Genomic DNA, 23,865 nt, shown 5'->3' on the forward strand with positions numbered 1-23,865 from the left:
GAAGGTTAAAATATCTAAAATTTAATAATATAAAACAAAATGAATTTTTCAACATTATTTGTAAATCTTGTTATTATCATAGCAGTGTAGAAGGATGGTTTTAATTCTATATGAGGTGATCCAACTCGTACATGTAGATTCCTTTCAAAAGACGAAATTTTAATCAGAAACTCGAATTTGAAACATTCCCGTAAAAGAAGTTACATTGATAAAAAGATAATGGATAACAAAACTATTTATGTAAGTCAGGCGAAATATCATTTAAAAGGTCATTGTTTGTAATTAAGAAACAAATGTCCCAAAATACCAGTGAAGAGGAAAGAAGCTTGTACAAAAGAAAGCTTTTTACTCATAAACAAGTTTCGAGATAAAAACATGTACATATTTTGACAGAAATGCCCAATGCTTTTTCGTTTTATTTGGGATCTTCTACCTATGTATCTTTCTACTATATGTCTTATATATAGATTGATTGTTTAATTGATTGCATGTTGTTTAACGTCCCTGTCGAGAATTTTTCACTCATACGGAGACGTAGCAACACTTGCCGTTGGAGAGCTACAAATGTTACCCTATACTCGGCACTCAGGGTCATTGAGCAATGAGGGATCTTTTTCGTGCCGGCACCTATTGCGACACGGAACTCCTTACTTCGCGATTCTAGAGCAGATGCTCTAACCACTGAGTCACGAGGGTGACTTTTATTTACAGAAAAAAGATAAAATTTTCATCCTTTTAAATCCTTTTTTATTTATAGAAAAAAGGATGAAAATTTTGCTTTTGTTCAAAATGATATCGTATTTTGCATCTCTTGATAAATTGTCCAGTCACTGAATTCCTCCTGTCTCAGATATTAATTAATTTTTTTTCTATAACCCAGAAACAGTTGTGAACAAAGTATCAATGCTCTAGCTGAATTATCCAGAAATCGTGCTGATTTAAGTATAAAATGTATGTATTTCATACGCATTGAATCTGAAAAATCTGCTCCCTTTCTAGCAAAACGCTCAGATTAGTGACCAGAGTTAGTTAAATGGAAATTGAAAACGCAAGTGGTTCAAATTCATCTGATTAATCTTACGCATTTATTGTAATGTGGATGAATTATATGGAGATAACGAACATTATTCAAGCTCAAAAGTCCATAAAACAACACAAAATAAGAGCAGAGCAAATACGGACCTCCAAAACATCAGAGGTGGGATCAGGTAACATTGAAGAGTGAGCATCCCCTGCCGACCGGTCACACCTGCCGTTTGCTCCTTGTCATGAGTGGGAAATAACGGAAATATCCGTTATCAATTCAGTGTGTATATAATAGCCTGACAATTAGTATGAAAAACGTCGGTCAGCATTTGACTCAATGATAAATTGTTTTTGCTCGTATTAGAAATTGTACATTCGTATCTAGCATGCTCTTGCGCATCTAATCAACTGCCAGATATTAACTCCGTTTGCAGGTGATGAAGGTATAGTGCTGAATTACTAAGGGAAGTTAAAGATTGAAAAGTGAAAATCAGCACGTTTATCATAGGGCTTGGTTGTTAAATTAACATTAACGTCTTTTTCAAGTAAAATATCCAAATATGAACAGATGTGTCAGACTCTGTGGTATCTTTAATCTCAAGCTCACCGGGATATATCGTATTGACATAAGAATGGAAATTACCATTGTTAATTGACAATATGTTGTCGATATATCTAAATGTCGAGTTGAAGGCCACAGCAAGTGTTTTCGTGTTTTCTTCTTTTGGACAAATTCTGCTTCATATGAATACAAAAATAGGTCTGCTCACGGGGCGCAATTGGTACCCATGGTAATTCCAATAAATTGTTGGAATACGTGATCTCCAAAAACCACATAGATATTGTCTATCAGAAACTCAAGCATTTTTTATGTCCAGTTCAGAGTATTTGTGAAAACAATCAGAATGTTGTTTAACAAAATAGTTTTGCAAATGACCAATGAGAAGGTAAGCAAATTAGTTCCATTTTTATTGAAAAAGCAACTGTCAGTGATATCAAAAAACCTGGACTTAAATTTATCGTGGGGAATGGTTGTAGTTGAAAAGTCAATAATTGTCTCCCCAAATTTAATTTTCTTAGTTAAAGTATGTCACTCGTGAAATTTGTTAAATCAAGAATTTTTTTAGAAATATATTTTGAGTCTTTTCTATGTTAAACCCGTATTACTAATCGTCCGCGTGGAGCAGCTCTAGTAGTAAGAGCGTTTGCTCTAGAATCGTTAGGTAAAAAGGTGAATCTTACATCGCAGATTTGAATCTCACTGCGGGAAATGGAGACCAGTCCTTCAGATGAAATTTTTAAAAACCGAAGTCCCGGGACGCAGTAGTTGCTGGCTCAAAAAAAGACTATTGCTCAGTGGTCATGAATGTTGAACATAGCTACTGCCGGAAATTGGTAGTAAGAACTAGGTGCGCTTTGACCAATACATGGGGAGAGTATTGTAGCTCATTTCCTATAAAGTTAAATAAAGGGGGCGCTTTGATCAATATCAAAAATCTGTAAACGACTATTATTATTTGAAATAAAGAACTTTTAGTTCGTCACGTCATCAAATCCTGTGAAGCCCGAAGGGCTTCTCAGTAGATTTGATCACGAACCAACTAAAAGCTCATTTCCCAGAGAACTTTTTAACATTGTTGTTTATTACTAATATTTACCTTTGAGATGCGAATAAATTTCCAAGTAAAATTGCATTTATTTCCCGAACGTACCGCCGTAATGCTATATTGTGACGCGCAATGACCTAGAAATTGTTTGGTCAAAGTTAGTTTACCTCGCTCCAACATTTGAATGTTTACATTCACGTTTAGCAGTCCAGTTCAGGAAATATCTGTATATACTAATAGTGAAAGAAAAATGATCGCTGCTGAGAATAATCTAACTATTTCATAAGTTCTTACAATATTTGAAGTCAAAAGCGGTGGAATCGCCTGTTTTAGATTACATTAATCCAAAGGAATTTCGGGTTAAAACGGTAAGTGCTGTTTTAGGCTAATTATAGTCTTCATAACTTGATTCACATCATCAGAAGTTTATTGTACATCCAGTAATTGAAAAATATCCATATTGTTTATTATTTTATCTTTTTCATCGTTATTATATGGCAAGCCCTTTTACTATTTATTCGGAAAATAAATTTTTTCTTCAAATTACAGAGATATCTCTCATTTTAGAGAGATATCTCTTAAAAAATAAAGATATCTCTCAACTTAAAGAGATATCTCTTATTTCTAAGAGATATCTCTATAAGAAAGAGATATCTCTTAAAGTTAGAGAGATATCTCTTATACTTAGAGAGATATCTCTTTTACTTTAAGAGATATCTCTTTCTCCTTGAGAGATATCTCTTTCGTGAAAAGAGATATCTCTGAACGTTAAAGAGATATCTCTTTCACCTAAAGAGATATCTCTTTCACCTAGAGAGATATCTCTTTCACTTTGAGAGATATCTCTTTAAGTAAAAGAGATATCTCTCTAAGTTTATTTTAAGAGATGTCTCTCAAAGTGAAAGAGATATCTCTCAAAAGTGTCTACAAGAGATATCTCTCAAGCAAAAAGAGATATCTCTTTATTGCAAAGAGATATCTCTCTTCATTATTTTTATTTAAATTCCATTTGAAATTACTTCTCCCTTTACCGGAAGTATTTCAAAACCTGAGAAAATTCGGTCCAGGGTCTGAAAGTGCTTGTCACGTAACTTGCGGGGTACCTCACTTCCGGGGTACCTAACACGTGGAGTTCTGTTATCGAGTTCAGCATGTTTCTGGTTTACGCAAAGCTTTCGGGGGAAAGTTAAATAGTTATCGACTTACGACGTCATACCATAAAAACTTGGGTGCGAGCGTCCACCTTGGGTTCGATCGAAGTACAGGTAAACAAATCAGAGTGTCATCCGTTTCTTGTTTATTTTGAGGGTAGATTAGGTGTTTTATTCTCAACCGAATGAAATAGTTTTGTAATCATCTTTTGCCTTAATTTGTTAACAGAATTTTCTCGAATCCGAGGACAATAATGTTTTTATCAGCTGATTGTAGAGGAGGAGTTTTGTCAGTGTTCAATGGGTACTAACGTCATATTGTGGCTGCATCACTTTTGTTTGGGTAAATATTTATTTAATATACATATTTTTCAGTAAAGTTTTACCTTTCGTATGTCTGTGGATTAACTTTTTGTGTATTAAATGTTTGTAGCAATTTAATTATGATCTATTGGAGTATTTCACAAGATGTTCTGTTCATATTTTTTGCCCAAAGGGTCTGGGACTTGTTTCAGTACTAAATTTTTAACCCACAGTATACATGTAATAACACAAGGTATCTTACTCCAAATTACACTTTGTGCCCCCTCCCTCAGAAACGCATTCATTTATATACACTTTCAGACGAAATGCACTGTCAAACTCTTTAATACGATTTTCTTCTATGATAAATTATCTACACAACCATACATAGCATGCTTGTCTGTCTTTTTGTTTATCTCCGTAAACAGAGACAAAACTCTGCTTGCATAGTGGAAAAGTCGACTCAACCATGGAACGGTATGTGCTGATCCCGCACAGAGATTTTGATTGGATAAAAATCTGTTTCTAAAATTACATCAGATAAACATCTTAATGTTTTCAGGGAAAATTAGACGTAAACAAGTTCTATTTACTCACTGCAATATTTAAACAATGGAATTGAATTTTTAAAACCACTGATTTTTTAATTTTGCTCTTTGCCCGAGACTAGAACATACCATTCTATGGTTGAGTTTGACTTTCCACCCAACAAGCAGAGTTTTGATGCTGATTACGGAGGTAAAAGAAAATAGAGACAAGCATGCCATATATGGTTGTGTAGATGAATTATTGTAGAAGAAATAGGTATAAACAGTTTACTCATGCATTTCCTCTTAAAGTGTAAATGAGCACGATTTTAAGGGAGGGGGGTGCTCCGTGTAATTCGGAGTTAGATACCTTGTATTATTATACACTTTAGGTCAAAAATTTATTACAGAAGCTGCATTTAACAAACTTCAGATCATTACATTAACATGCATGACCATATTTCTCACTAAAGAGACTGAGAGTATGTTCCCTATTTATAGAACATGGTTTTAATTAGGGATTTTGGTTAAATTTTCTGTCTGTTCAAATTCACCTGCATGGCGCAGTGGTTAGAGCGTCTGCTCTAGAGTCGCAAAGTAAGGAGTTGATCCTTACGTCGTGGGTTTGAATCCCACTGTGGGATGTGGAAACTTGTCCTTGGGATGATACAGTATAAACCATGGCCCAATCTCACAGTAGGTATTGGCACTAAACAGATCCCTCCCTGCTCAATGGCCCTGAGTGCCGAGCATAGGACAATTTTGCAGCTCTTAACCGGTGTTTCCATATGAGTGAAAAATTCTTGAGAGGGATGTTAAACAAATCTGTCTGTTGAATTTAGTCATTGATATTACACAATTGTATACATTAAAACTTATTTTATAGCAGAGGTACAAGAGAACCAGTAACACAGATAAAAGATGCAGTTGCTAGGAGATCCAAAGTCAGCAGCACCTAAGGCTATACTGACTTTGAATTATCAGCATCCAAAACAATGCAAATCAAATACAGGTATGAAATTGATGCAACAAAATAAGTTCTAGGACAAATATAAAATTAATTTTTTGCAAGACATAGCATATCAAAAAATGACAAAAAAAGTCTGTGATGTCCAGAGATGCTTTACCCCCACCCCACCTTAAGGTTTAGACATAGACCCCTTTATTCAACTTTACTGTCATCTCACCTCACTATTAAAATGGGGTAAAATACCCTTGTTTACAGATTAAATGTATAATAATTATATATATATGTATGGATTTTTTTTTACAAGATGACTAATATACTAGTCAACATTGACCATCTTTAAAAATGTTTGTTTGATGTACTCCTACCCACTTTTATCAAGATTGGTAGGTAGGTATCGGAAGGTTTTTTTTTCTTTTGCCTTACAGTATTGAACAAATTGAAAACTGTCATAATTAAAAGCATGCACATACTCAGAAATCTGTTGATGTTTCATTACTAGCTAGAAAAACTTTATATTTATAAATTGAAAAGCATCCTAAAAAAAATTGATACCTTATCTTTAAAACATCTATGGAAATTAAGGTGGAAAAATTAAAAATTTTGAAGTGCCCAAAAATTGATTGCTAATGGGTAGGGGCCATTTTAACAGGTCGGTCAGAGTACATCAAACAAATCTGTTTTTTAGCTCACCTGAGCCGAAGGCTCAAGTGAGCTTTTCTGATCAAAATTTGTCCGTTGTCTGTCGTCGTAGTCGTTGTCGTTGTCGTAAACTTTTCACATTTTCATCTTCTTCTCAAGAACCACTGGGCCAATTTTAACCAAACTTGGCACAAAGTATCCTTGGGTGAAGGAGAATCAAGTTTGTTTAAATGAAGGGCCATGCCCTTTTCCAAGGGGAGATAATTATGAATTAGAGAAAAATTAATGGCATTTTTAAAAAATCTTCTTCTCCAGAACCACTGGGCCAGGAAAGACGAAAATCATGTGGAATCATCCTCAGGTAGTGTAGATTCAAATTTGTTCAAATGATGACCCCCGGGGCTAGGGTTGGGCCAAAATGGCCGACCCAAGTTTTACATAGGAATATATAGGAAAAATCTTTAAAAATCTTCTTCTCAGGAACCACTGGACCAGGAAAGATGAAATTCATGTGGAATCATCCTCAGGTAGTGTATATTCAAGTTTGTTCAAATCATGACCCCTGGGGCTAGGGTGGGGCCAAAATGGCCCACCCAAGTTTTACATAGGGATATATCGGGAAACCTTTTAAAATCTTCTTTTCAAGCACTTCAAAGCTATGATTAGTGTTATTTATTGGGAATCATCCTCAGATAGTGTAGATTCTAGTTTGTTCAAATGATGAACGCCCTGGGGGGGGGGGGGTTAAATTCAAGCCCGATGTGCTCAGGTGAGCACTGTGGCCCCTGGGCCTCTTGTTTATTGTTGGCCTTGGAGGGGCACCCTAGATATGAAAATGCAACAAATATTTTTGTGCCTCCTTTGAAGAAGGGAGGGCATATTGCTTTGCTGCTGTCTGTCGGTCAGTCTGTAGGTCCATTTAGTGTCTGTTCATTTTCTTCACAACCATTGCACATACTGAAATGAAATTTGGTATACAGGTATATCAGACGAATATCTAGGTCAAGTTTTGTTTTGGGTATGATCGTACCATTTTTGACAGAGTTATGCCCCTTGGACTTAGAAAAATTCCAATTATTTGCAGCTTCTTTTTATTTTCTTTATAGAGGTTGCACATATTGAAATGGAATTTAGTACACAGATTAGTCAGATGAATATCGAAGTCAAGTTCTGTTTTGGATATGATCGCACCATAATTGACAGAGTAATGCACTTTTGGACTCAGAAAAATTCTAATTTGTGGGGGAGGGGGGCATAAGTGTTACAAACATCTCTTGTTAATTAAAAAAAATTAAATAAAAATATTTTTTCTGTGTTTGTAAACAACAATTTTTTTTATTCTCATTTTCTTTTAAAATCTTTGATAAAATTTAATGAAGAAAGTTAAGATTTGTATCAAATGAATGGATATTTGCAAGATGTATAACTCATTATTTGTCAGGTACCTTAGTCCTAAATTACAGTAAAACTTGGTTAGTACGAACATGGATATTGCAAATTCACAGATATAGCTAAGTTATCTTGGATCCCTAGTTATATAAATTTTAAAAATATCTCATATGGATATAACAAATTATGGATATATATGTAGCAAAGTAATTTCATAGGTCCCATTGACTTCGTTAAAACTGAGTTTTACTGTATTATCAGTTCATGCACATACAAGTATGCAATAATTCAAATGACATGTTACAGAAGCTTGCTAAATTACAGGTGTCTGCACATCATGCAATCTTAAGACAGTACTGGATGGTTTTGATTAAGAACTGATCCAGCATGAAGACCAGCCATGTGCCTCACCTGTCATGACATTATTTAGGTAAGTGTCCTTTGAAGCAAAGAATCTGACAAAGCAAACCCTTCATCTTAAAAGATTTACATTTAATACTTATTTGATTGGTAGTTTTGATTTTATTTTCTCTTAGGAAGCCTTTTATTTAGCATTTCTGAGTACTGGTATATGATTGCCATACTTTCCAAAACTTTTTTTTAAATGCTTTATTTTGAAGCTTTTCCTATATCCATATATACAAACGCATACCAAACAATTTTCACCCACTCACCACCACAATTACACACACTCACACAGTGCACTTTCTAAACTTCAAAATGACAAGAGATGTTAGATGTTTGTAAAACACTATGCCCCCCTCCCCCCACATTGGAATTTTTCTAAGTCCAAGGGCATAAATCTGTCAAACTTGACCTCTGATATACCCGTATACCAAATTTCATTTCAGTATGTGCAATGGTTGTGAAGAAAATAAACGGAAACTAAATGGACCGACAGACAGCAGCAAAGCAAAATGCCTTCTCTTCTTTGAAGGGTGGCATAATAAATGTACATATATGTAAACATATGACAGTTAAACATATGATTTATCCAAAAACAAAACAGATGTACCAAAATATGTAGATATAAATTAACAAAAAAAATACAATTTTGATTTTTATACGCCCGTCTTAAGACGGGTCGTATTATGTTATAGGCTTCATGTCCGTCCGTCAGTCCGTCTGTCCGTCTGTCCATTCCTGTCCGGCTCATAACTTGAATACTATTAGGCCTAGGATTATCAAACTTTGTCAACTGATACTTCTTGGGTAGACGGTGTGTCGCGCACAAAAAGTGGTGGGTAGACGGTGTGTCGCGCACAAAAAGTGGGTCGCTCTGACCTTTAATAAAGATGCTATAGCCAAATATGGAAAAATCCTGTCCGTCTCATAACTAGAAAACTATTAGACCTAGAGCTTTCAAACTTGGCAAAAGTATACATCTAGAGTAGAAGGTGTGTCGCGGCCTATTTCAAGGTCACTGTGACCTTTAATTAAAGTGATTTTTTTAAAAAACTAAGTTTTTTAAATTCTAAATTTCATAATCCTAAAAAATGTAAAAATATAGTTGTATCCTTATTAAAAGATGTTAAATTAAGTAAAAACTTATTTTTTCATTATATACTTTACAGCAATCTGTAACAAATGTTTATGCTTTGAGAGGAATTCAGTTTGTCCCATGGGCATAATTATCAAGCACTGGTCAAGAAGAATTTCGATAGCAGAAATTTGCATGTCAAATTAGAGAGAAATTAATGAGTTTATTGTCAGGAGCTAAGAGCGTCTTTAGATCTGATGCTGAGTTATCTTAATTTATCCCTTGAGAGTTGGGCAAAAAGAAATGGCCTCATAGTTGCTTGTGTTAATTAAGAATTCTTGATGGCTAGTCCAAGATCTTTCAATTGGTGTAATTAATTTAAACAAATTAATGTTTTAGTGTATGATTAAAACTAAATTAGTATTGTATAATATGATTAAAACTAATAATATATGTGTTCATTTGAAAAAAAAAATTATTTTTGCAACAAATATGCTATAAACAAATATGGAAAAATCCTGTCCAGCTCATAACTAGAACATTATTAGACCTAGAGCTTTGGCAAAAGTATACATCTAAAGTAGAAGGTGTGTCCGGGCCTATTTCAAGGTCACTGTGACCTTTAATTAAAGTGATTTATTTTTTTAAACTAAGTTTTTTAAATTCTAAATTTAATAATCCTAAAAAATGTAAAAATATAGTTGTATCCTTATTAAAAGATGTTAAATTAAGCAAAAACTTATTTTTTCATTATATACTTTACAGCAATCTGTAACAAATGTTTATGCTTTGAGAGGAATTCAGTTTGTCCCATGGGCATAATTATCAAGCACTGGTTAAGAAGAATTTTGATAGCAGAAATTTGCATGTCAAATTAGAGAGAAATTAATGAGTTTATTGTCAGGACCTAAGAGGTCTCTATAGATCTGATGCAGAGTTATCTTAATTTATCCCTTGAGAGTTGGGCAAAAAGAAATGGCCTCATGGTTGCTTGTGTTAATTAAGAGTTCTTGATGGCTAGTCCAAGATCTTTCAGTTGGTGTAATTAATTAAAACAAATTGATGTTGTAGTGTATGATTAAAACTAAATTAGTATTGTACAATATGATTAAAACTAATTATACATGTTCATTGAAAAAAAAAATTATATTTCAATTTTTATATATTTGCAACAATTTGCAGTCATGCCTCACTTAAAATTTTATAGTCTGAAGAATAATTAGGTCTTTCCACCTTTCTGTGGAAAGACCTATTGATTTGCTTATGTTTATTATTATTCCTATTATTTTTCTTCCGCTGATTTTTTGTTTCGACATTTATCGAAAAGACTTTTTGTTCATCGTAAAGGTCTTTAAAAGTTATGAACAAATTTGACCCAACGCGTATGAACTATGACCCCTTTCGAAGTTATTGCCCTTTACGCAAGAAATGCTTGTTATCGCTACTCCTCCGAAACCGTGAACAATAGAGGTATGAAACCTTCAACAATGTCTTCAACTACTTGAGGGGACTCTGGAATCTATTCATTGCGAAAGTATTCGAAAACCCCTTCAATGAGTTATAGCCCCTGATAGTTTTTGAATTTTACAAATAATTAAATATTTTCAAAATGAGAAGTTGTAGAGACTTGGGACCAACTGCATAAGATTAATTGAACTTTGACCTTAAAATTCATGTAAAGGTCAAAGGTCAAGGCCATTGCAAAATTGAGAAATTAAGCTCTTTTTGTATCTTTTTTTGTTTTTTAACATATACAAACTGTATTAGCATCATTATTATGCACTTTTGAAACTATTTTAAAGATTTAATTCGTATCCCTTAAAATTGACCCTATTAAAAGTCATTGCCCTTTGTGCAAAAACCTTGTTATTGCTACTACTTCGAAACCGTAAACCGCAGAGACATGAAACCTTCCCTAATGTTTTAGACTCCTTGAGAAGACTCTGGAATCTATTCATTGCGAAAATATTCGGTGACCCCTTCAATGAGTTATTGCCCCTGAAAATCTTTGAATTCTACAAATAATTAAAAATTATCTAAATGAGAAGTCGTAAAGACATGGGACTAACTGCATAAGATTTATTGACCTTTGCTCATAAAATTCATGTAAAGGTCAAAGGTGAAGGTCATTCAAAATTGAGAAATTAAGCTCTTTTTATATCTTTTTTGACTTTTAACATATACTTAATGTCTTTGCATCATTAATATGTACTTTTGAACCTATTTCAAAGATTTCATTCTTGTCCCTTAAGATAGACCCTATTAAAAGTTATTGCCCCTTTTGCAAAAAACCTTGTAATTGCTACTGCTCCGAAAAAGTAAATCGTAAAGACATGAAACCTTCACTTATGTCTTATGGGACTTAAGGCACAACTTTTATGATCAAGTGCGAAGGGATCTGGTGACTCCTTGAATGAGTTACTGCCCTTTGATTCTTTTGTGCTTACCGTGAAAACATAACTTTAAAACTATACGTCATAGAGACGCAAGGTTAATTACAATGTGACCCTTGACCTTTGATCTTGAAAATAATTTGAAGGTCAAAGGTCATGGTCAGCTCCAAATTTTGAATATTTTCATTTTTTTCTTCTTTCAAGCCATTCCTGGTTTCTTTTTGATGAAATTTAATTTTAAAGAGATAAATATTAAATGAAATTGAAATTCAAAGAAGGTGGAAAGACCTCTTATTGTTCTGTGAACAATAAGTCTCCTAGTTTATGTTTGATTTTTGACTAGCATTTCCATTATTTCATAAAATATGCAATAAACAATTTTAAGCTGCAGATCGATGGATATTTGTTATGCTCTAACATAGTTTAGAAGAATATGATGTTATTATTTGTTATAATCAATCCCTACACTGTAAAGTCTCTTAGAGATGTATGATAAGAAATGGAAATTAGATAATTGAAATTTGTGTCAATCTGTTAATCAAGGCTACCTGATTTTCTTTCATCTTAACCAATTCATGATTATTGAATAATAAATGACGGGCGTATCATGCTGTGGCAGGGCACTTTATTTCATCACTTGTTGTACACATTATCATACAGGGCCCATTTACTGAGTATTTTGTCCTTACATTGAAAAAAAAATTCACAATAATTTTCTATGTTTCTGTAATACTTAAATAACTTTATTGCATCAATAAATAATGGCTTACTATCTTGTGATCTAGAATATTAACTGAACTGTTTTGCAACTAATAAAAAAAAATTTTCTAAACAACTTCCTTCTACTGGGAATATTACCAAGTAAAACAGTTCTTTTTCATATTTTGTAATCTATTTCAATGACACTAAACCATTGTACAAATTCATTCCAAAATTCTGTCACATTTATATTCACAATCATAAAATAAGTGAATTATTGTCTCTCTTTCAATATTACAGAATGTACATACACTATTTTCTGACAGCTTGACTTTATGGAGAAAGGAGTTGGTAGCAATATAATTCATCAGTAATCGATATTGAAAATAAATTATTTTTATGCCCCGCCATGAATATGGCTGGGGCATATAGTGTTTGTCATGTCCGTCTTTCCGTCCTTCCGTCACACTTTGCGTTTAGCTCTGTTCAAAGCTCATTTTCAAAGAAACTATCCAAGATAATTATTTTCATCAAACTTCATAGGCTGATAGATATTGATGAGAGCTGAGCAACTGCATCAACATTCTTTGACTTTGACCTTGACCTCACTTTTCTTAAATTAGTGTTAAACTCAGTTTTAAAGATACCATTGATTCAAGATATTTTTATCAAACTTCATATGTTGATACAGTGTACTTACTGATGAGAGCTATTCAATTGCCTCAATAATTTTTACCTTGACCTTTCCTTTGGCCTCACTATTCCTAAATTCGTTTCAAACTTTATATGCTAATACATACTGATGAGAACTATTCATTTGCATTAACATTTTGACCTTGATATTTCATTTGACCTTGGCCCCACTTTTAACAAATTGTGATTAAGTTAGTTTTAAAGAAACCATTCATTATATTATTTTTCAAATTTTATATGCTGATACATAATGATGAGAGCTTTTCAACTGCATTAACATCTTTGACATTGGTCCTTCCTTTGACCTAAGACCTCATTTTTCTTCAATTGGTGTTAAAACTTCATATGCTGATGCATACTAATGTAACCAGTTCAACTGCATCACTTTTCAAGATATTCTAAAATTTCAAACAGTTACAGAAATTCAAATTTTCATGTTGCATTACTGATATACCCTTGGCGGGGCATTCATGTCCTATGGACATATTTGTAGTTGTCTCTTTGAGAATGATGATGCATTTACGAAGAAGATTTCCATTCTTTTTCTGAGATTGACTCATCTAGTAAAGTTTCCCACTTTTCTTTTTATGTGCCCGGATTCGAGGTGTATATTGCTTTTGTCCTGTCTGTTGGCAACTTTAACCTCTGCCTTAACTTTTGAACCATGAGAGAGACTTCATATTTAATATGCATACTCCACTAATTAACTTCTTTCAAAAGACACCAATGTCAATGACTTGTGTCCTTGACTGTGACCTATATGCTAAAATAGGTAACTGTATACAGGGAAATTTTCCCCCCGTTTAATTTTTCGACCCTTTCGCCCCAGTCTGGCGTGGGCGAATTTAAAACGGGGCGAATTCAGAGTAAACTGTATATCTTAAACATAAATATTTTTGGCGAATTTAAAATGGGCCAAACTTGTTTTCAGTTGTGTAAGGGTGAAAATAATATGGGGCGAAAATAACCCTGTATACAGTATTTGAACTTTCGCTATAACTTTTGAATCATTAAAGATAGAGACATCATATTTTGGATGCCTTCTCCACTAATTAAGCTCTTTTGAATGACACCAAGGTCAATGACCTTGTGACCTTTACTGTGATTTAAATGCTATAAATACCATTTTGAACTTTAGCAATACATTTTGAACCATTAAAGATAAAGACTTCATATTTGATATGCATACTCCACTAATTAAGCTCTTTCAAATGACACCAATTTCAATGACCTTGTGACCTTGACTGTGACCTACATGCTAAAAATAACTTTTTCGAATTTGTTGTCACCGGGCGCAAAGTGTTTCACAAACAAATCTTGTTTTGATGTAGTTCAATTTTTGTAGAATTTTATGTTACATATAAAAGCCAAAAAAAATATTTAAAATCAAATCATTTTTATTTCAGTACTTTGTGACAGTGGGAAGATAGAATTTTAAAAATGGACATGGCTCTATATTACTGCATCAGAGATTAATCCAGGTTTACTTATAATTTGAAGAAAAACAGTCAAGCATCATTTGGAGCTACGTATGTCACTGCCTTAACAATATGCCGGCTTATATAACCAACCAAGCACAGTGACCAGTTGTACCTATGATGTTGGAAGAGATCCTGAAAAACCTTCCAGTACACTCTGCAAAGAAATAAAAATTCAAATGACTTGTATCAACACTTTTGTACTTCTTCTGGCTTGTATTTTCAGTAATCATTAGCCTTTAGCTTCCTTCAAACAAAATTGCATAAGTACTAACTTGCAGGTGTAAAATGTTTGAAACAGTTTGCTTGACCCAGAGGAAATTCTTTGCCAATCAGCAGTGGCATGAGCAGTTGATTGATGTCACAGTTCCACCGGCAAAGTATTTGTAGCTGCATGAATGGTGCCATATAAAACACTTTTAACAAGAACCTGGAAACATCCTAGAAGTGAGCATCTACAAGAAATTAAGTGAATGCTTTCTTGAATGTTAACAATGTTATAAAATGCTTGTGTACATCCTATATATATACAACAAATTACACATGTAACAACCAAATACACAAAAATTAAACTTCCTTAAATTTGTTCTTGATGTTTATTTATAGTGTATTAAAATAAGCATCCAATATTTGTCTTGTTATACTGAAGGATTGTTAAGAAAATGTCGTTCGTTGAAACAAATGTGCAAACAAGTTACATTCTGCACAGTTAGCAATTTTTGTGGAGAACCTATCAACATATATTTTCAATCGTTGGGATGTAATGTTAGGCAAAGAGTAGGAGAATTATACTTGTTAACAAATAATTTTTACCGATCAAATTTCAAATTGATAATTTAATAAGAAAGCAATATGACAAATTTAACTAGCATTATGGTCCATTGATTTTAACACCATGGTGTGTGAGCTTTTGTGAACTTGATACTGAACTAGTAAGTTTGAAATATTGAAGTAAAGAAAAGAAAATTTTTCCTGTACCTGATTTAAAATGAGTCCCAGCATCAACTACTTGGAAGTTGCCACACTCTTCATGAGTGTAAGAATTACTGGATATTCCTCAGTAACAGATCTATACTGGTACATGTAAATGAATGACACATTCAGTCGAAGCATTGTCCCTTTTTCAGTATCTCCTGGATCCCTGTAAAATATATGATGACAAAAGTAGATAAAATGTTCCATCATTGAATGATGAATGTCCTATGGACCCAGTGCGGGCCTGTTGGGAGACACCATTTGATTGTTCTAGCAATGTGTCTGTCTCTTAATTGTATGAGAACTAGTATTTGGGAAGGGGGTCATAAGGCTTTACATTGTGTTGTTTAACGTCCCACAGTTAATATTGAAAATGAGTATATACATCCCTGTGTATATGAAAGAAGTAATGTTGGACGTTTTTATTTCTGGATTATTATTTAACAAATTAAAGAAGAACATTCTATCAGGATTATGTTTAATCGACGTAGTAATCAACCCTGTATTCCCGTGATTGATGAATTTGGTTACATGCATTTCCTATTTGTTTTATTGACTTTGCATTCTACATCTCGACCTCAGCTGTCCCGTAAGCTAAATCCAGGCACATAGCAACAGGGGGAGGGGGGGGGGGAGGGAACGGCGCCTTGTCCCCTTTTTTTCCCAACAATACCTCTACTATTGAGAATGTGCTTTGAATAGTTTGTTGCCACACACCCTACTTCTTACCACAGTATAGAATAACAGTATAGTGATATCATGGAAATGGGGAAATGTAGTATTTTATGCAATAAAAATTGGAAGTGAAAGGAATATTTGGTCTTGAAAAAAGTTGGCACTAACCCCCCCCCCCCCCCCCGGAAATAGGATTATCGAGTTTGGTCAACTTTTACTGGTAAGTATAAAAAAAACAAATCTCTCTGGTTGCCCCCCCTTTCAAAAACGATGCTTTGTGCCTGAAATCAATATATGGGACCAATCTTTGGGGAACGTTTTAGTTTGAAAACACTATTTCAACTTACTTTTATGCTTTAAAATGGCTCGTGACCCAGTTGGAATAGCTTGTATGTACTGTATGTACGTCATTTACAAAAACAATAACGCGATTAAACGTTGTTTACCTGTATCAATCAATCCATTTTCTCCTCTTCCTCTTCTTTTCAATAATCAAAAGCGAACGACTTAACAAACATTACTTCCTGTTTCGCTTTCGTTTTCAACGGGAGAACTAATTATGTTATTTTAAGGGTGATTTGAAAAGAGATATCTCTTTCATTAAAAGAGATATCTCTTTAGCTTAGAAAGATATCTCTTTTTGAAAATCTATAGAGATATCTCTCTAACTATGAGAGATATCTCTTTTAAACTTGTTAAAGAGATATCTCTCTAACTTTAAGAGATATCTCTCTCGCTGGAAGAGATATCTCTCTAGCTTATAAAGATATCTCTCTTACAAAAAGAGATATCTCTCTTTCAAAAAGAGATATCTCTTTTGTTTAAAGAGATATCTCTATTAGTCAAAGAGATATCTCTACAGGCTAAAGAGATATCTCTCTATGCTAGAGAGATATCTCTCAAACTGAAAGAAAAATTTATTTTTCGAATAAATAGTAAAAGGGCTTGCCATATTATTAACTTAGAAATACTCCAAAACAAGTTGCACCGTGACAGAAATATGTAGACAAAATATCACCTCGCTCTGTGATTCAGTCGCGCTATGACATCTGACCCCCAAATAACATTCACACCGAATTGAACATAATTATTTTCTCTTCAATGGGTTCATCTAAGATAGACATTTGCAAATGTAAATATTTGATATTTTCATCAATAATTGTAAATAGACATAAAATTACTTGCATTAGGTGAAAACTTAGTTTTTTTTTGATAATTTGCATAAGAATTTGAATAAGGGCGAATAGTTAAAATAGACATACATACTTGCTAACTTGCATTAATAAAACGAAAGAAGCAAAATGATCTAAATTAAAAATATATAAAAAATCGTTTAGCTATATTATCAGTTATATTTTCTTATAATATTAAGTTGTATTTCCACTGACGAAGGTATGTGACTTAATGAATTCTAATCCAACAAGATTGATTGGTTGTGCATTGTTTAACGTCCCTCTCGAGAATTTTTCACTCATATGGAGACGCCACCATTTGCCGGTGAAAAGCTACAATTTTGTGCTAAACTCGGCACCCAGGGCCAGTGAGCAGTGAGGGATCTTTTTTGTGCCAGCACCTACTGCGACTCGGTTTATACAGTCTCATCCGAAGGACCGGTCTCCACGTCCCACACTGGGATTCGAACCCGAGACCTAAGGATCAACTCCTTACTTCGTGACTCTAGATCAAAAGCTCTAACTACGCGGTCGACTAATCCAACAAGAAAAGAAGCGGTTTAAGTATTCACTCTCATTTTTCTAAATAAATTTAAATATATGAATTAATGGCAATCTTTCAATGAAGGATTGAGATGGAGATAACTAACAGTATTCAATATCAAAGTCCATAAAAGAATACAAAATAGGAGCAGAGCAAACATAGACCTCTAAAACATCAGAGGTGGGATCAGGTGCCATAGAGGAGTGAGCATCCCCTGCTGACCGGTCACACGCGCCGTGTGCTCCTTGTCATGATCGGGAAATAACGGAAAAAATCCGTCGTCAATTCAGTGTATAAATAATGGACTAACAAACATCCTGCATTCTGTCATTTCTTTTTTATTTTATTGTTGATCAGATAAGAAACATATTGAAGATTCTATTTCAGTGCGATTTTCCTATGCTGATAACAATTTGTTGGAATGTTAGCTAGCATGAATCTTTTTGATATATGTACATAAAAATAATTATTTTATATAGATTTTAATTAATATATTGTTATTGAATTTCAACTATTTATGTTTAATAATCAACCACATACCATTTCTAAAGTTTTGTTACATTTTAGGCATGGTGCTCGCATTAGTGGCAAAATAATTAGAAAGATCCTATTGGCTAGTTATTGACCAATAAATAGGCAACACTGTTTACTTTATCTCTCAAATAAACTGCGCATACAAAACTGATAAATCCATATCTTTTTTTACTGCTTTGTATTATGTCATTAGATCTAGATATGACAATCAAGTGCAGTAAAACTAAACCCTGGCAATGTTCTACTTTTTTTGAGACAGGAGATCAATAAATCGTGCAGACCCCCCCCCCCCCCAACATAATATAAATAAATAAAAAAATAATATTAAGGAAAAAAATAACTTAGGACATCAATGGATTTATAAAAATGTTATGTATTCTAAATAGCTTGACAGATTTTAAATGTATTGATCCTTTTTCCCGATTTTTTTTATAATAATCGTTTTATCAGACATATGCTTGCTATTTATCTATATATCTGTAGATATTTTGCATAATGTATGTAAATGATCGACAAATATATTGTAATAAATTAAATAAATAAATGAAAATGAAAGGAAGAAAATTTAATGCAAAATTAGAAATATATCTACTGGTATATGAACTGTTTTTACTTGAAAGAAGATAATAAACTTCTTTCTTTCAAGTTTTTAGGGATTATCCCTAAGACTGTAATATACTTTGATAACTCGCTGAATCTGAAAAGGGTGCTCTCAGCAAATCATAATTTCCCTGTCTATTGCAGCATTTAACGATCATTTCACGATATTTTCTCCTTATATTTTTGTCAAGCAAACAAAACAGAATAAAGTTTCCTAGCGCTTGGGCACTGTCCCCTGCACAATGAAAATAACTGAGAATATTGTCTACGTCCATTGCTTTTCCGGATTTTGTGTTAGAAATCTCAATGAAGAATCTGATTGTTCCCCAGAATCGAAGTAAATAGAGAATGAGCCACGTGAAGCAGAATCGCTCATCTTCATTTCTTAGAGTCTCGCCGCCCACATCCCTCCAACAGTAGCTTTTATTTTTTTGTCTCTAAAAATTAAAATAACCTTCTTTATTGCAAACTTAACACATAAAAATAACTTATAGAAACGTTTTATAAAGCTGGAACATCTCACCTCTATGTACGTGTTAATTTTCAACATCATGTATATAGAGAACGATAGGACGTATGTAAGAAGTTCCCAGAATTTCCCGGTCATTAACATCAGCACTATTTCCTGTGTGTGGATTTCAGCGTCGTCTATCTTTATCCAGCACCACAAACCTGTCCCAGCTTTTTTTCCATTGTGATCTCGACCAAGCTTGTCTTCAGCCAGGACAGGAATACAAATAATGGCTGAAATCAACAAAATCAAAGCAGAAGACTCGCATTTACATGTTATAACAGTGATTGGTTAATAGTAATATAGATATTTACATTTTTGAATTAACATCATTGTCTGAAAATTTGATAAATGATTCTATAATCCTGCTCTTATCCTACAGGTAAGTTGCAATGAAGGACGTTGCAATTTGATTTTCAAATTTGTAATCTTTTAAAATCAAATAATATTTGTTTAAAATCATTTACAAATTATACAATTTGTCTCCCAAGCATACGTTCTGTTTGTAACCATGCAGTAAGTACTTCATGTATTCATACGCCCAATAGAGTTAGGTTATGAGATCTTGTCCATTTTGTGACAGGAAACCTTATATTTTCCAAAACTTTTTAACTCAATAAATTTCTAATGATTTTTAAATGTTGGAGTCATCAAATTTTGCGTTTGAAAACCGAAGAAGAGAAACGATAGACAGGTTCGAAAAGTAATACATATTCCGCGCATGTATTATATGATATACTAGTAGTTGAAAATAGCATACCTGGGATGGCCCAACCTGAAAAATGATACATGATCTTTAGAAATCTTTTCCTTCGAAAATCTCTCTGTGTCCGTATTAAAAGGTACAGATGAACTGCAATAATAGATGTCCACGCAAAAGAACTAAGGCTTGAAAAGGTCGTGATAAAACTTTGAACTTCGCATAGTGTGTCTGTCTTATTTCTGTGCTGAGAATCTAAAAGAAGGAAATGAACAGTGCCAATAATATAACCCGATGCTGTAAAAATATCAGCAATAGTAAGAAAAACAAGGAGTTTTCGGACAGAGGTTTGGAATTCTGGTATCTTGAAGTAAGTTAACAAAAGTGCAAATCCTCCAGTAATCGAAAGAGAAGCACTGATCAGCGTAATGGCCGCCAAAGTTGCATCCTTGGTAGAGAGATCCATAACTTCACTTTCTGTGTATGTTGTACATTGAAATAATGGTTGCAATTTGTTATGGTCAAGTGATAGATAAAACATTGATAAATAGAGGAAGTATTTATATGAATGTTTGTAATCTATTGTGATCTAAATTTTGATATTACTGACTGATGACATATACAAACACGTTAGCTAACTGTATAATTAGAATTTGTACAATTACATGTTATGCATGGTTACTTACATTTATCAATTTATTAACATTGTATCATTTGATCATTTTAAGATCCAACGATTCAATGAGATATAAGGAACTGTAATCATGCTCAAAATTTATTGAAACATAGAAATAAGGAACAGAGAAAACAGACCTCTAAAAACATCAGAGGTAGAATTATGTAATTTCCAAGGAGATGTTAGCATTAAAAATATCGTAATAAAATAACAATTAAAGACAATTATGTATTAAGTTGAAGCAATGGATTGATGAGGCACAGAGAGAGTTGGATTTTCTTCATGTTCCTCTTGTTGTTCAAACCTACGAAAACACACCGACATGTACTTTCCCCGAATTTCTTTATCCAGAAGACAAAATAGAATAAAATTTCCCAAAGCATGCGAGCTATCACCAACACACTGTAGGTATAACAGGAAATCATAATCATGACTGAGCAGACGACTACTTTGATTGGATATTACAAAAAAGAACCGTATTGTTCCCCAGAACCTCAGCAAGTACAATGGCAGCCAAATGTAACAGAATCGTTCGTCCCCCCGTCTAAGTGAAGCTGGATTCACCACCATTCTACTCCAACGATACGTCTGATTGGTTTCTCGCTGAAATAGAAATAAAATTTATTTTATCATTCACATTTTTAAAAGAATGTAGGTTGTTTTACTTATTTTTATATTTTTCGTAAAATGATCGTTGGTCGTGATAAATAAATTATAAATTACTTTGTTTAATGTTTCATGTAATAATTATTAAACTGAATTCTATTTATTTTTTGTTAAGGACAGCTAGCTTTTGAAAAGAGATGAAGTCACTTAAATATATTACTAAAAGCAACAATAATTGATCAAAGTCCACGAGTAAAAAATCATTTTTCTTGAATTTTGTATTTTTATTAACATTTTACAGAGGATTGGAAAATTTATTTTTATTTAACTTAGAAATCAATGAATACTTACTTCAATGTAAGCAGTAATTTTCAAATGCATGAATACTGCTAATGACAATATGTAAGTCAGAATCTCCCATAACTTTCCGGCGAGTAGCATGATCCCTCGATCTGTCGCCTGAATATCAGTTCTATTCAGTTTAATCCAGCACCAGGATCCTGTAGTTATATTATAGCTTTCTCCTAGACGATCATTCACCAACAAGATCACAGTTACCAGACCTACACACAGAAGTTAAAATAAAAAAAGATATTCTGTAGGCTTAATATACACATTTCAAATTTCATTTTTTCATATATATTTAAAAAAAAACGAGAATGCGCCATATATAATTGCTTTTTTGCCAGTAAAATCATCAAGGCTTCCTTTTCATTAAATCTGTAAATGCAGTATGTCAGAACTTTATCAAGCAAATATGTCTCCATTTTGTTAGCACTTCGTGAGTCAATTTTAGTAAAAACTTGTAGCTTACTAAATAGACTTACCTGGGATAAACCAGCCTATGATGTGATACAAAACCTTTAAGCAGGTATTTCTTTCCCAGTCTTTTGTTGTTCTGACCAGTAAAAATAGATGCACCGTAATGATAGAGGTCCAAGCAAACGAAGACATGTTGGAAAACGTCGTCACAAAACTCTGAGCGGTACAAAGGGTGGTGTTCCAAGTGTGTTCACTTATGTTATCTGATCTTATATTTGAAATCATGTAATTGAAAGTCCCACAGATGTATCCCAAGTCTGTTATGATATCAGCAATTGTGAGAAAACATAAAAGGTTTCTGAGCATGTAATGTAAATTATCCATTTTATACTGTGTTATTAACAGTCCTACCCCTCCTAGCAGGGATGCCAAACAGCTAACCAAAGTTATCACAGCAACTTTTTCCCAGTATTCCATCTCGCAAGGTTTGAATAAGAAAACAGCAGAGGTTGTAAAAATTGCTGAGTAAAATTGATTTATTAGCCACAGTAACTTTTATCAGTATGATAAAGAAAAGACAGCTTTATCCCAAGGTAAGTTTTTTGTGCGCAGTATCTACTTTAATTTATTGATATTACTGACTGTGGATCAAAGGTATATGTATTTACCTCTAGAGTTTTGGTGATAAAAAACAATTCAAACCATATTCTATCACTAGTCGTCAGAAATTCTTTTAATAACATTTTAATTTTGAGGACATTAAACGACATTTTTTTTTTTTAAATTCCATCTATTATATTTAGAAAAAGCAATAACCATGGCAAATGCAGAGAGAATCCGTATCTTTTTCTCTTTCGTTCACATACTCTCAGATAGTTTGTGGATCCCAAAACTTCCCCGCCAGCTTGCAAAATGTTAGCAAATGAAAGGTATGGCACGCCAAATTCACAAAATGAGCTAAACATAGTTTCATAGTCGATAAACTAGGTTTATCGGTTGTAAACTATAGTTTACGGACTGTAAACTATAGTTAACAACGTTAATCTATATTTTACATCTGTAAACCATAGTTAATGCTATAATCTATGTTTCAGAACCGTAAACTATTCTTAACACTTAAAACAATCATTTGCGATTGCAAAACAGATTATCTGATAAATACAGTTTCACGATTTGTAAACCATGGTTTACAACTCTCAACTATAGTTAACGATCTGATAAATATAGTTTCACGATTTGTGAAACTATGATTAACAACTCTTAACTGTAGTTTACGATTGTAAATTATAGTTTACAAACATGAATCTATGTTTATGAACAAAATCTATTTTATTACAGACAGATAAACTTAGATTAGCATTCGTTAACTATAGTTAACAACCGTTAAATATAGTTTTACAGATTAAAACTATAGTAAACGAATTGTTAACAATAGTTCACGGTTTGTAAACTATAGTTTACAGTCGATAAAGCTAGTTTATCAACTGTGAAACTATATTTAGCTCATTTTTGTGAATTTGACGTGCCATAGAAAGGTATATCCACAGAATACGAACGAATAGAAGCGTTTGATGAAAGTATGTGACAAAATGAGGGCCATTCCTCCGAGAACAGAAGCAGTTCCACTGACCAATGTAACTACCAATATAAAAATATCTTACCTCCTATTTTATGATTGAATTTAAAGTGCTGAAATGAAATTCCCCTCGAGAAGGGTCAAATAGCAACGAAATTGTATGACAAACGAGATAACTT

The 23,865-nt window shown here is 33.3% G+C and overlaps 2 protein-coding genes across 2 annotated transcripts; both read right to left on the reverse strand.

The window, feature by feature from the left end:
- Positions 1-18,697: 18,697 nt before the first annotated feature.
- Positions 18,698-20,701, reverse strand: LOC134229191 (G-protein coupled receptor 157-like). Its single transcript, XM_062710895.1, has 3 exons — positions 20,127-20,701; positions 19,379-19,599; positions 18,698-19,292 (listed from the first exon to the last, which is right to left on the reverse strand). Exons 1-3 carry the CDS (start codon positions 20,605-20,607, stop codon positions 18,918-18,920), a joined length of 1,077 nt encoding a protein of 358 aa, XP_062566879.1. The 5' UTR covers positions 20,608-20,701; the 3' UTR covers positions 18,698-18,917.
- A 166-nt stretch (positions 20,702-20,867) lies between these two features.
- LOC134229192 (G-protein coupled receptor 157-like) lies at positions 20,868-22,657 on the reverse strand. Its single transcript, XM_062710896.1, has 3 exons — positions 22,176-22,657; positions 21,700-21,911; positions 20,868-21,345 (listed from the first exon to the last, which is right to left on the reverse strand). The coding sequence occupies exons 1-3, from the start codon at positions 22,585-22,587 to the stop codon at positions 20,974-20,976; spliced, it is 996 nt and encodes a 331-aa protein (XP_062566880.1). The 5' UTR covers positions 22,588-22,657; the 3' UTR covers positions 20,868-20,973.
- Between the last annotated feature and the right edge of the window lie 1,208 nt (positions 22,658-23,865).

Source organism: Saccostrea cucullata, unplaced genomic scaffold (assembly GCF_032062105.1).
Source record: "Saccostrea cucullata isolate Sc308-1 unplaced genomic scaffold, CSIRO_AGI_Scuc_v1 ctg285, whole genome shotgun sequence".
In the NCBI taxonomy this organism is placed as follows: Eukaryota; Metazoa; Mollusca; class Bivalvia; order Ostreida; family Ostreidae; genus Saccostrea; species Saccostrea cuccullata.